Genomic DNA, 14,680 nt, shown 5'->3' with positions numbered 1-14,680 from the left:
GGTTAAGGAATTGTGTTGATGGTGCAGGTACCTTGGTATCAGGACACAGAAGGGCTACTGAGAGGGCAGACAGGACTACTGAGAGGGCAGACAGGGCTACTGAGAGGGCAGACAGGGCTACTGAGAGGGTAGACAGGGCTACTGAGAGGGTAGACGGGGCTCTAACCGTAGCGAAGGAGAGATCTGCGTGAGGGGTGCACAAACTTTTCGTATTTCAATAATCCTGTGTTGTAAACACTCCGGACTGTTGAAAATAAACTAAGGGAGTATAATTTGATGTACTGTTCTCAGTTCATTCATTACAGCTTCAAGAAACAAGGATTTCATTTCCATTAATTGGTTTTTAGGACCTAGCATTTTTTTCTCTGAGGAAACATGGTCACAGATGGTCAACAATTTTTTTTTTTACTCCTCCATATGTGGGTCACCTTGTTTAAATGGCAGATTTCTTTTTTTAATGTAATAAACAATAAGAAACTGAAATAAAGAAGGTAGCTGATTTAGAAATGTTTATGATTTCAGCCTTTGTAGGTAGAATCCTATCAGACAGACCAACTGTGTGGTTGTAAAAGAGTTCTTGAGGATATTTTGAAAGCTTCCATTGGCTTTGTAACTCACATTTGCTTGCTTTCAGTTTGCTGGCTTTATTTGTTTTAGGCTGTCCAGCATGTCTTTGCCCTCCTGTGGAGCATAGCCTGTTTACTGTATTCTTCCAGGATTGCTCACTTTCTGTAAACAGGTGTTTACTTTTTGTTCTTATCGCATTTTGCTGTGCATTAAAAGACAGAGGTCAAATGTCAGGCTTTGTCTTCCAGGGAGCTTGGTGCTTTTCTTTCTCTGACTTCAAAGTGAGAGGATTTATGTGATAATCCAAGGGTGTGGAAGGAGATGCTTTTTCTAGCCACAATTTTTTTTAAATGTTTGCAAATGTTCCAGAACATATGAGACTGAAGATAGCACATTTTGTTTTGTAATTCTGAAGTGTGCTGGAAACTAATATTTTATTTCAATCAAAACAGGTCAGTACACCAGGTGATGCAATTTCCGCACATTATCATTAGTGTGCTGTATAGTTATATCAGTAAAATGGTCATTTCAATTGAAAATGTGTGTTGTCTATAATGGCAGTGCGCTACCACACAATGCATACTCGACGCCACTGCACACTATGTCACCCTACTCATTGCTGCTCTACTCTACGACACTCTACACTGCTACTTCACTCTCCAACACTTAACTCTAGACCACTCTACGACACCTAATTCTACACCATTCTACGCCACTTAATTCTAGACCACTCTATGCCACTTAATTCTAGACCACTGTACGCTACTTCATTCTAGACCACTCTACGCCATTTTATTGTAGACTACTCTATGCCATTTAATTCTAGATCACCTTATGCCTCTTAATGCTAGACCACTCTCCGCCACTTAATTGTAGACCACTCTGTCACATAATTCTAGACCACTATATGCCGCTCCACTCTGACACTTCACTCTACGACTCTCTATACCTCTCCAATCTATGCCTCTTCACCACACACTTTATGCCCCTCCACTCCACTCTACTCCACAATTCTATCCACAAGGATAGAAGTAAATGCACACAGTCATCCTTTTTTGAGGAAAAAATTGCCAAAGCAGCCTCAAAGCCTAAGGAAATATACCGTATAGCAAAAACTCTACTTCAACTTCCAGAAAAACCTCGAGACCCCTTGAACGTCCAAACCCGCTGTAACAACTTAGCAGATTTCTTTCTTCACAAAATCAAAACAATCTACACTTCTTTTTCCCCATCCCATGACCCCGTTCCAGACATGTTCTGATCCAGAGCCTCAGCCCTTAGCTACACTTGACCATTTCCCTCTTTTAGACCCCACCATTCTTGAATTTATCATGCACCAGGTAAAAGCTGGCTCCCCTAATGACCCTGCACCACCACGCACCTTACTTCCAGTTACTAGCCATATTCTACCCACCATCTTGGAACTACTCAATACCTCGCTATCCACCGGCATCGTCCCACTCCCATGGAAACGAGCCATGGTCAGAGCCCTTCTCAAAAAACCTAATTTAGATCAAAACAACCCCACCAACTATCGACCAATCTCCCTGCTGCCCTGGCTAAGTAAAATCTTGGAGAAGCATGTTAACAACGTGTTAACAGAGTTCCTGGAAGCCAACAATCTCTTGGACTACACTCAGACGGGGTTCCGCCCCCTCCATGGGACTGAAACCACCTTGGTCGCACTGACGGAGGAGGCCAGGAGGAACCTAGACCAGGGAGGCTCTGCAGCCATCATCCTCCTTGACCTAAGTGCCACCTTCGACACTGTGAGCCACAACATCCTACTGCACCGACTTAGCAGTAAGGGAATCTCAGGAATGGCAATCACTTGGCTTAGGTCTTTCCTTTCCAATCGCTCCTTCCAGGTCTTTGAGGGTGACTACACCTCTCCCAGCAAGCCCCTTGACTGCGGTGTGCTCATATGCAAATGTAAATCTGGGGTATTTGTAAAGCGCACTGTTGCTCTAACCGAGTATAGGTTAAATAACGTAGGGCTCAGCCTACATTATTTAATCTATATATGAGCCCCCTAGCCGAGATTGTCCGCCCTTTTGGAGTGAAAATTGTCACTTATGCGGACGATACTCAGCTAGTGGTGGCTCTCAATCCCCCGCAAGCCGCACCCAATTGTCTGAAGGATTGCCTGGAAACAGTTGCCGAGTGGATGACCTCTTCCTGTCTCAAAATGAATGGGGACAAAACGGAGCTTATGCTCCTCGGTAGTCCCATTAACACCACCATCAACCCACTTTGGCCTCCTTGCCTGGGACCTGCCCCCGTGCCTAAAGATACGATCAAAAGCCTGGGCATCTGGCTAGACAAATCCCTTAATTTCAACTGCCACGCACCCAAACTCTCAGCCACCTGCTTTGGCTTGCTAAGACTTCTGTGCAAAATCCTTCCCCTTCTACCTTTTCATGCAAGACAGATAATGGTCCAGGGTCTGATCCTATCTCGTCTGGATTTCGGGAACGCCCTATACCTAAGTGCACCCCAGACGACCCTAAACAAGCTACCGATCATCCAAAACTGTGCAGCCAGAACCCTTCTCCAGATCCCCCGCTGTTTCCTGGTCAAACCCAGACTAAAGGACCTCCACTCGCTCCCAGTGAGGGAGAGAGTTGAATTTAAAGCAATGTGCATCGCTTACCGAGCCTTCTGGGGAACAGGCGCTATCATTAACCAATCTTTGATAACCGCCTACCACCCAAACAGACAGCTCAGATCCAGATCCTCTTTCCTGGCCATGATACCTAGGTTCAAGAGAGCCAGGTGTGGAGGCCGCTTGTTTTCCCATAACTCTGCCAGGCCCTGGAACTCCCTCCCCCTCCAACGCAGATTAGAGCCTAAACTACTCCCCTTCCATAAAGTCCTAAAAACCCTGCTTTTTAACAAACCTGAATAGCTTTTAAACTGTTTTGTAATGAAGCGTGATGTCTGCAGCGCTAGGACCCCTGAGGGTAGCTACCACGCTTTATAAATGGTCTTCACTTCATTTTACTTTGCTCCACTCTGTGCCCCTCCATTTTACTCTGCTACACATTACTCCACTCACTGGCAGTCTACTCTGCGCCACTCCACGCCACTCTGAATCCCTCCACGCAACTCTGACATTCTCTGCTCTTCCACTCTACGCCCCTCACATGACTAATCCATTCTATGTCACGCTACGTCCCTCCACTCTACGTCCCTTTACTCCATGCTACGTCCCTTTACTCCACGCTATGCACCTCCACGCTACGCACCTCCACGCTATGCACCTCTACTCTACACCACTCCATGATACTCCACAGCACTACACTCTGTGCTACTCTCCTTCACTTTCCTCTACGCCATTCAACCTTACTCTACGCCACCCCACCCACCTCTACGCCACTCTACTCCATTCAGTTCAACTCTGCGACACTCTGGCCTCCACTCTGCGACACTCTGGCCCCCACTCTGCGACACTCTGGCCTCCACTCTGCGACACTCTGGCCTCCACTCTGCGACACTCTGGCCTCCACTCTGCGACACTCTGGCCTCCACTCTGCGACACTCTGACCTCCACTCTGCGACACTCTGACCTCCACTCTGCGACACTCTGACCTCCACTCTGCGACACTCTGACCTCCACTCTGCGACACTCTGACCTCCACTCTGCGACACTCTGACCTCCACTCTGCGACACTCTGACCTCCACTCTGACCTCCACTCTGCGACACTCTGACCTCCACTATGCAACACTCTGACCTCCACTCTGCGACACTCTGACCTCCACTCTGCGACACTCCAGCCCACTCTGCGAACACTCCAGCCCACTCTGCGAACACTCCAGCCCACTCTGCGAACACTCCAGCCCACTCTGCGAACACTCCAGCCCACTCTGCGAACACTCCAGTCCACTCTGCGAACACTCCAGTCCACTCTGCGAACACTCCAGTCCACTCTGCGAACACTCCAGTCCACTCTGCTAACACTCCAGTCCACTCTGCGAACACTCCAGTCCACTCTGCGACACTCCAGCCCACTCTGCGACACTCCAGCCCACTCTACGCACCACGACACACTGCTCCACTCTAGTCCTCTACTGTAGTCTATGCCATTTAACTGCACACCACTCTATTCTACTCCACTCTATGCCCCTCCGCTCCATGTCCCTCCACCACAAATAGCTTGGTGTACACTGGTTTGCAAAAGAAGAAATAAGAAAATATTTAAGGAACTGACTGGATTCGTGCCGTCTCCAGTCATAAGCTTGGGGAAACGTTTGGCTATAGTTGGCTGAAGCTGAAGGAGGTCGAGCAATCAGGAACTAGTTTTACATATATGTATATTTTATAGTTCACAAGTACTCCTATGCAAAAGCTCATTCGACACCTGACACGTTTTGCACAGTGGTATTTTTTGCATCAGTTATTCCGGTCCTCCGTCACATCAGGCTTTTTATTAATCAATGGCTCCAATGCCTTCCAAGTGTTCTGGTCTTGGTGGGGATTGTTGGGCTACAAGCAGCTGCATTACAGTGTCTCTGTTGATCTGCTGACGTTGTTGTCTTGCTTCTTTGTGACCGGAGTGCTGCTTCTTCCTCTTCCAGGTTTCCTTGTAAATGCATCGGGAGCCAGCCACCCAGGATGAAGAAGGCGGGCAGGAGTGCTGGCTCCATGCCCAAAGCCCCCGGTAACAATAAAGCTACAACCAACGAGAAGCTCAAACCTGAGAGCACCATTTCAACCTCTGTGAATACCAAATCCTCCAAAGCTGGCACAGTCTCATCTTTATCCAAGGTAAAAGGAAGGGGAGGTGGGGTTTAACGGGAAATTAGGTTATCCAAATGTATACGTGGTCATATGGGAGGAATACAAAGTCAAGTGGGCATCTGAGAATAAAGGAGCTCTTGATTAGCCATGGTGAAACAGCCTGGAGCATCTAGCGGGAGGTGGCCACACTTGCCCAAGGATTTCAAGGTCTGGGTATCAGGGTCTTCTATTTAGAGAGAGGAACCCCATTGTTTCCAGAGTTAAGGGGTCTCCATCCTGCAAGATCCGCATTGTTACCCAAACTGAAGGAGGCCTGAAAGGTTTGATCAGGACAGGGTTCATGTTATTTACCAAAGTTTGGAGGCCCTCTAAAACTGTGTGGAGTGAACCCCTTAATTGTTCTCCAAACGATAGGGCACTTTGTCCATATACATGCAGCCTGGGACAGTGCGTAAATCTTCATAAAGTTTTGGACACATTGTTATCTAACCTTCACCCCCCCTCCATAGGATCACACTTTTTTTGTTAAGATAATATGGAGTCCAGTGTGTCAAAGTGGCTGGGCCTTTCTTATCCACTCTGTGGGTGTACTGAACACACCCCATGAAGTGGAGGAGTTAATGGCATGAGGGAGCGGTATTGCTATGAATATCATCTTTAGACGGCTGAGAGTAGGGCCAGGAGCGGCTCCTCTGCTAAGGCGGAGGAGTATTGCCCTACAAGAAAAATAACATGATAACGTTATCATTTTATTTTTCATTATTAGCTATGTAAGAGGAGTGGTGGCACTCTCCTAAGTGTGCATGAGGGTTTGGCTGGCCGTCTCGGGCCGGCCAAACCCTAATGAGCACTTGGCATGTTCTCCACTGGGCTGTGTTGTACAGCCTGGTGGAGCACATGCCCAGCCTCCAAGTACTTCTTTGAGCGCTGAACCACGGTGCTCAGACCAATCACAACTCTGTTGTAAGGCAGTATTGTGATTGGTCAGGCGAGTCTGGAGCCTGAGTGCTTCCTGTTTCATGAACCGAAGAAGACTGTGGCAAGGCGGCCGCTGGAAAGGTCAGTGATTTTCCTTTTTCATTTCCCCTTTTTAATTTTTTTTTTAACTCCCCCTCACTCCCCACCTAACCACTAACTGACCTGTAGCAGCCGCTACCTGAGTAGGGCTCAATCCTCGTCTTTAAGCGTACTGGATGCTTTGCAGGGGATGATGGAGGAGACATATTGGACTCTAGTTCCATGGTTAATGATGGGGAAACTCTTGAGGGAACTGGTCCTGTCATTGTTATTATCCTAGTTCATAAGACCTGATGACTGGGGCTTTAGAGAACCATGCTGCCCTGGCATATGTTGTTTTCTGAGGTTTTTAATTCTGTCCTGCTAACAGCTTTAGATGTCTGTATTAAGACCTGTTGCTTCAAACAGTATATAGAATGCGCTTTGGCACATCCCCTTGCTCATGATTGGTTGGCTTTCTCTCAGCTCTTTGTTATGATTCCATGACTTTCCCCCTGATTTTGTCCATCTTCTACAACGTAGCTCCCTTACCACATGTTAGGTTGAAATCAATGAAGTATGCTTTCATTGCTGACATCCGGAAACTATTTTTGAAATCTCTGCTACAGAGCGCTTTAGCAGACCTGCTGTTTCCAGTCCTATTACTTAACCCGAGTGGCCCATGAGTCAGCCCCTTGCTCATGATTGGACGGGTTTGTCTGTCTGTCTCAAGTCTCTGCCCGATTCAAGGCTTCCCTCCCTTGTTTGTGTTTGTCTTGCTTTGAGCCTTTTGGTCTCAGTGTTGTATCCTTCATCTGCTGACTTGACAGGACTATTTTTGTTTCCCCTTTAACACTCCATAGGAGTGTATGTGCTTCCTTCTTTCTCCTGACATCTCTACCCCACTGCTGTCTATCCCCAGCCCCTACTTGCTACCCGGTTACTCTTTTTAAAAAAAAATTATTCAGCACCCCCATCCACTTTCTAATCTTTAACTTCTCAACTGATACGCTGCTCCTAAATCCTGCTTCCCATCTTGCTCCCAGTTTATTGATGTTTTTATTTTACTTGAGCCTGGTACCTGCAAAGTGCCATTGACTCACTCTCTATCAATTTATGTCTCTCCACACTTTCATTTTATCTTCAAATGTACTGCTCTAACATGGCTGCATGCTATGTTGGAACGGTTTATTAAAAGTACCAATAGTGTCTCATGACGTATGGGTTTGCATTGGCAGCTATCTCGGAATGGCTGTTCTTTAACAGAAAACCGAAACGTATTGTCTTTGCCAATGTGCGTTTAGTTTCCGTTTTAGCAGTCCACGGGAATTAATGTTTTTTCTCACTCTATCTCCCTGCCTCGTTTATTTCTGCGTACACCTTCCCCTTGCTCATCCGTTTCCTTCCCCTTCCTACCCCTGCCGTGTTGCTTTTTCTTTAACATTGCTATTGTGGGGGGCAGGTAGGTGTACACAGCTACTGGGTAGCGTGCTTCTCTCTTTTATGCATGGCATCCTTGTGCATGATTTTACTTTCCTGATTTACTGCTTTAAAAATGGCTGTTTGCGACTTTTAAGTGGTAAGTTAAGAATTCCGTATTTAAAAAAGAAAATCCACGATGGTTCCCATGCCTGAGAACTTATGTGCACAACCGAGCGGGCATGTTCAAGGAATTAGCTTTAAAACTAGCTAGTGGAGGCAGAGGCACGCATAGGAAAAGGAGGGGAAAAATGGTAGGGGTTCTGCCCTAGGAACTAACCGGGAAGTCTCCATTGGAAATCGCCACGTGCCTGCACATGGGTCCAATCCGGGGTGCCCTTTGTCAAGGGACGGGGGTGAGGGCTGATTAAAGGGTTTGACTGCCAAGGAAAGAAAATGTGGCAAAAGGCATGTCAGTGGTATTCATATGGAGGTATGTGTATATACATGGAGGTACATGTAGAGTTTGAGGACTGCGTCTATATCCGGGTTCATGGTGGGATTCCTTTTACACTCCACATGGCTGTAGCAGCCTTACGTGGTGGATGGCTTTGTGTGGCTGCTCAGTGGTCTGCTGACCTGGAAGCCCATCCTTGAGGTACTCTGGGCCCTCTGGCACCTCTCCAAGTGTTAGTGTTCTTCTGTGTCTAGGTGTTTGTCCTAGTGCTTTGGCATTCTAATGGCTTTTGTCTTTTTACATTGAACTTTGTTCTATTTTTAACAATCTCCATCTTTGCAGGCCAAAAGCAATGACGACCTCTTAGCCGGAATGGCCGGTGGCCTAACAGTGACCAACGGTGTCAAGGGAAAGAAGAGCACTGGCACCACCTCTGTGTCCACAGGCACGATGACCACTCAGGAGGGCAAAACCAAGAACAGCACAGGTACTGCCTGGGGGAGAGGTGTGGTGTTGGGGCTATCGTATTATGATAATAGAAGTGCGCAAAGCCAAGAACAGCTCAATAGCATGATGGTGGGTACTGAGAGGAGGAAAATAGCAAATCCAAAAACGACACCGGACAAGTATGAGGGTGAAGTGTCCTGTGGCCGACAGCAGAATGATCATGGTACTGCACTGGTGGACGGGGTTCGAGGTGGAGCCACCGCACTGTGACTGCTCCTGAGTGCAGAGCTTACATGGGAGTGGGTGCAGTGCCCGCGGACCAGGATCACTCACAAAGGCGAGGCTGAGAACAACACAGCACCCCAATAAGATTAGAGGCCGAGGTAGGAGGCGTTGCCATGTATCAGAACCACTCAAAGCAGCAAATATAAAGAAAAGGCCATTAGCATTATGTGAATGGGGGTAACGGTCCCAGTGTACCATGTTTACTTTACCTCGTAAATCCATCAACAGCTCACACAAGTGGGATAGTGGTGTGTCTGTGTGTGGTGGGAGATCTTTTTTGAGGATACTGCCAATGTACAAGACTACCTGGAAGGGCACAAGCCAGAACATCACCTATATTATAAGGAGCAGGATGGATGAAGTAGGAATCATGAGACACTTTTACAGGTATGGAAGACGGGAAAACGTCCGAATGGATGGCACATCAGGCTGCCTGTTGGACCCTTTTCAGTCACTGGGGTTGAGATGATGCCATTGAGCCTCAGCCTATTCCGGTTGCTTTTTAAAGATGAAACCCGCTCTTCATCTCTTCTCTCACCCTGTGATTGAAATTCATAAATCATTTCAATTCAGTGAAAATTATTAATCCATGAAGATGCAGTTGATAGCCCCAGCAACATGGGGGGGTGAAACTCCACCTGCATATTGTTCTAGCCAGGTGGCACACCTGTCTGCCTTACAGTTATGGATTTCAACAGCGTTGCAAATCGAAAGCATAGTGTTGGGGAACATTTTTTTTATTCTTGCAACAATACTGATGCACATGGTTTTGACTATTCTGTGCTTAAGATTTCAATGGAGATTCCCCTGAGAGAGAAAAGTAGGATTACAGGTAAGAAACCATTGCTTAGCCTGTAAGTATCTGTTCGTAGCGTGTGCTGCTGTGGATTCACATGTGCCCTCACTTCTCCCCAGATCGTGCGGCTTTGGTTGCAGATCTCATCTTCCTATACACAAAAACCTTAACAATGTACATGTGCACCACACTCTTTCCACCACTCCATAGTACTCTCACCCGCTGGGCAAAAACCTAGCATGGAGCCAGTGCCGATGCTCATTGCCAGCCTACCAAGCAGTCACTGTGTACTTTGTGATTCTAAGACTCCTTCGAAGATAAACAACTTGGAAACTTCCCAGCCAAACAGTGAATGGCAGTGTTGTCGAGAGCATGTGAATCTACAGCACCACACGCTATGAACATAGGCTTATAGTTTAAGTAACATTTCCCTTATAGCATTCGTCTAGATGACCCTCAACCTGTATGTCCCTGGAAGTTAAGATTCTGCTCTCCCCTTATGACGTTCCGCTGCAGCTTATATACCTTCCTTAGAAATTGGTGAATGCTATTGAAACAATCAATCAATAGAGGAGATCTAATGCCCTTTCACCTACTTATGTTCCCATGAAACCTTGTTTACTGTTTAGGAAAAATATTTGGAAAATCAAGATTATAGATTTTAGTGAACCAAGCATAAAACGATATATTCAAGCAAAGTGAAATATCACACTGCAGTGAAACAGTCTTCTATATAAATGTAGATGCATTTCAATAAATACAATTTTAAAAACAACGGTGAGTACTTTTAAAAAGAAAACATGTGAAGATTATCTGCTCTACCTTCGTAGCCTTTGCATAGTTGTTGTTTTCCTGGTAGCAACAAACTTCATTCCGATGGGTAAGTGAGGTACTTACCAGGTTATTTTGGCATATGCTCAAAGATTTTAATTTTGTGGGTGAATATATTTCTTCCTAAGGTGCCGGTGGAGTTTAAATTGAAAAGTCTGTTCAATTGTCAACTTTCTTTCTGCATCCACCTTAGGTGTAGAAAAACAATAGCTCAAGCTAGTTGGTATCATGCATCAGCACGTGCTATGAGGTAGCTACATGAATAAATGTCCATTACCTGAGGCAGAGTGGCACCTACTGCTTTCCTAAGACAGCTGCCCTTGTGCAAGTGTTGAAGGTCAGCTATTTCGTCTTCTCACCATACTGTTGAAAAATTGGAAGTTCATCTTTTATATTGCTTAGCTTCCTATGCTTATAAGAAGCCCTTCTACTAAAACTGGTTAACATTGCTGGTTAATTTTACAGAGCATGAGATTTATCTTAAGGAATAATATACATGAAAGGAAAACATGACATGCCTTCAGCAGTGTTATTTGCGGTTAATACCATGTTCCTAATGCAGATTCTCGCTCACTACTTGCCTCCTGGCTCATTTCTTTGATCTTCCCATGCCTACTTGGTTGGAAAATTCTAGGAACTGAAGGAGTTCGGTAGTGCTGTGCCAATTATGTGTTAAGCGCAGCACATTCTGTCCGGATCCTACAGTGCAAGTGTGTAGCTCAAGCGTAAGTGACATCAGTTGGCCCAGTGACTGAAATTAAGAAAAAGAAAATGCAACCTGCCTGTTGTAGGGATGTTTTCAAGATAACAGGCACTCGGAGTGCATGAAGTTTGTAACTTTCTCCTTCACTGATCAGTTAAGCGTTAACAAGATTTAGCAGTAGCACAATAATTACTGTGTAGGCACATTTCTAGGCTGGCTGTGGTATTATCATTTATTTGCCTATCCACATTGTGTTGAAATATTCCTATGTGGCATACCAGACCATTGACTTACTATTTATTTTGTTTATTTGGTGAGCATATGGAGCACACAAATACCCATAAGGGTATCTTGAGGCTAAGATGTGGCTGGTTAACTGAGGGAGAAAGATGATTTTTAGTGGTAGGACCATAGTTTGAAAAAGTTAAGTGATCTGGATGCAAAAAGCATTCTTTAACTTGGCTACTTGATGGGAAGAAACAGCTCCATTGGTGGAGTCATTGAATCTTGGGAAGAACCAGGAAGTGTCCAAGCAGATCAAAGAATTTAAGAGGGCAGATAGGGAGAAGACGTTTTTCAGAAGACTTTTCTTACTAAGTCTTTGTGACCGATACATAGGCTATTGAAAGAGACGAACTTAGTATCAGGGACTCAAAATGTATTCAGATGATTAGAGAGGCCTGTTTGGAAGTCAAGAAGTAGTCTGGCGTTGAGTGGTAACCCATTTGGAGGCAAGTGATCAAGAAGAGAGGAAGCCCAGACATATGGAGTTACAATCGCGCTGCAAATCACACGTCTTTAGAAAGGGCTGGAAAGATGACAGCGTGTGCTTTCTTAAATGAAAGAAAAAAAGTTGACCTAACTTTGTTAATGTAAGAGCAATAGAATAAAGCTAAGATTAAAGATGGAGGTGGGGTTTGCGAACTACAGTGGCTGGGTAAACAGGTGAGCCCAGAATGGGAAAACTCCAGTTGGCTGACCAGATAGAGGGAGGACGACCCAGAATCCCTGGGTCTTTTCAGTGTTGTGCTTAAGAGAGTTTTTGTCCATCTAGCTCACAACCACAGTAGGATAACTGGAGGTTGCATGGGGTTATTTCCTAAACCCCAGCCATGCTTAGAATGGGGTCTGTCTTGTCTGCTGCTGTCTTAATAAAAGGCCAAAAGTTCTACGTAGTAATGGCAGTTGAGCCACATAAAGATTGAATGAGGTTGTGCTGAGAGAGGAGCCATGAGGGACCTGACTTGACAGAGTCCCCAAAATGGACTGAAAATGGTTTAATTTGATGGCTTGGAATTTTCCTGCATGAAAGGTTGAAAGCCAGGCATGGGGTTTAGCTCAGATACTGGCCTCTTGCAGCCTAGAGATATGCATGAGATACAGTATTGAAGGCTACGGCTACGGCGAGATCCAGCAAGACCAGATCAGCAACTCCGTTATGATCTGTACCGATTCTCAACCGGTACAGATTTGACCTGAGAGCCACCACAGTGTTGTGCAGTGTATGTAACACTGCATGAGAGGGGTTCAGGGTGCATTTAAAGTAAAAAAAAAAAAAAAAATCACCAAGGACCGAAAGATTGGCCACTTGAAGAGTCAGATGAGAAATGTATTCATCAAACTTTTGACCCGGTATACCAAGAGGAATAAATATGAGAAGGCTGCTGTTGGGAAAAATTATAAGTGAGTTATTGAGCAGCAGCAGTAGAAGAAAAGGCTAATGGTTTAATAGAGAGGTAGTATTTCTCAGGACGTATAACCTCCACCTCAACATTCTTACCTACGCAATCTGCTTGGAGAGTTTTATTCTTATGGGACAACCAATAATATATCCGATGGAGAAAATCTTTGCTCCGGTTTTTCATAAGCAAGGCCTAATGTTAGTTGTTATTAATAAAGTGAGTCATTTCCATTTTGTGCTTCAGTGAAGATTTCTGATTTATTAAGGTACATTTGATACCTAGAGAGATAACTTGAGGAGAGTAGGGCAATTATTTACTGATTAGCGGAGTAAAAAAAAATGCTTGCCACCTTTGATGGTGAAAGGCGTTACTGAATGTTGAGGCCTATATTTGGCCTCTATTGTAAGAAATACTTAGATTCTCGGCACAAAGGCCAGAGATCAAGTTCTATTCTATGTGCCTCATGCATATGTCTATTGCATGGTTGCATCTTTATCAGACTTTTGAAGCAGATCCCAAGGGGTATATTATAGGCAGAAGTGTGGAAGGTGCAGGATCATGGCCCAGGAATCGTTCTAAAGGGAAACAAAAGGAGGGGTGGGGTTATTGAGGGCAAATGATTGTCCAAACTGGAGTCCAGAATGTCATCCTACTTCAGCTTGAGACAATGAGGTCAGGTACTAGAACAAAACTAGCAACAGCATGAGAACACAGAAAAATAAAGGTAATTGAAACAACTGATGTTTAGAAATATATGGGACTAAGGCTTCCTAAACTACAAGGAAATAATAAAGGGTGCAGATTGAAAGAAAAAGCAGACTTTAAGGACAAGTGCTAGTACCAATCAAATCCGCTTAGACTTTTGAAGCCAAAGTTCCCTCTTCCTTTACGTGCCTAGACGTACAATTATTTTTTTTAACACATTTTACTCTACGGCTTTTTACTATGCTGACAATGGAGGTGCCAATTGTGCAGAGTAAAAACATTTCCTTCTCCCCCTAAGTCTGGTCATGTCACTCCTTTTTACAGATGGGTTTTTTGGAAGTATACTTTGTTATTTTATAATGCAAGATGTTCAAAACACTAGACCAAGTTCTGAGATAAATGGCAACAGTATGTACTCATAATATCTGAAAGAGGCACGTTAGTGATAGATTCCTTACCTTAGAATATCCCCAGGCGTCAGACTGGATCTGGAAAGTTTTTTTTTATCGGCAGTACCCCTGCGCGTCGGTAGGTTGCGCCGTGCGGCTCCGCGTCCGTCGCTGGCGTCGTAAGCGCCGAGATGACGTCACAGAGACTACTTAGGTGCCACCCATGCACACTGACATCAGTTCTTTCTTTTTCTGCACCAGTAAGCGCAGATCCTGTTAGAGTACGTACCGTAGTCACTTTTTGACTATCTTTTTGAGGCTTTTGTCTCCTGTAAGTCTACTCTGGTGAACGTAGGGATGCCTGGTTTTAAGTCTTGTGGGGTCTTCCGCCGCAATATGCCGGTGGCGGACTCCCACAATGTGCCTGGAGTGCGGCCACGACTCTCAGTCCTGCATGGACTGTCTGGCCATGGCCCATAGGCCTTGAGGGAGCGGCGTTGAAGCTGCTTAAGGTCCGGCACTCGTCCCAGCACCGTTCTCGGTCCAGGGGCTGCTCCAGGGAATGCTCGCGGGGCCACCATCATCGCTCCTCGGGCTCCAAGTCTTCACCCTCTGATTCGGGTAAGAGACGAAACAATAAAAAGTCGAAGAAGCGTTGTCG

The 14,680-nt window shown here is 45.4% G+C and overlaps 1 protein-coding gene across 2 annotated transcripts in view; it reads left to right on the top strand.

Moving 5' to 3' along the window:
- SPECC1L (sperm antigen with calponin homology and coiled-coil domains 1 like) overlaps positions 1 to 14,680 on the top strand; it is a 480,979-nt gene that overhangs the window by 165,230 nt on the left and 301,069 nt on the right. For both annotated transcript variants that reach the window (XM_086942800.1, XM_086942799.1), the window contains 2 exons: positions 5,147 to 5,336; positions 8,524 to 8,668. In XM_086942800.1, the coding sequence (XP_086798926.1) occupies positions 5,184 to 5,336; positions 8,524 to 8,668 (298 nt within the window). In that variant the 5' untranslated portion in view covers positions 5,147 to 5,183. The remainder of the gene's footprint in view (positions 1 to 5,146; positions 5,337 to 8,523; positions 8,669 to 14,680) is intronic.

This window comes from Lissotriton vulgaris, chromosome 11 (genome assembly GCF_964263255.1).
Source record: "Lissotriton vulgaris chromosome 11, aLisVul1.2, whole genome shotgun sequence".
Taxonomy (NCBI): domain Eukaryota; kingdom Metazoa; phylum Chordata; class Amphibia; order Caudata; family Salamandridae; genus Lissotriton; species Lissotriton vulgaris.
Note: the sequence above shows the minus strand (reverse complement) of the source record. Positions and strands in the feature narration are given on the sequence as shown.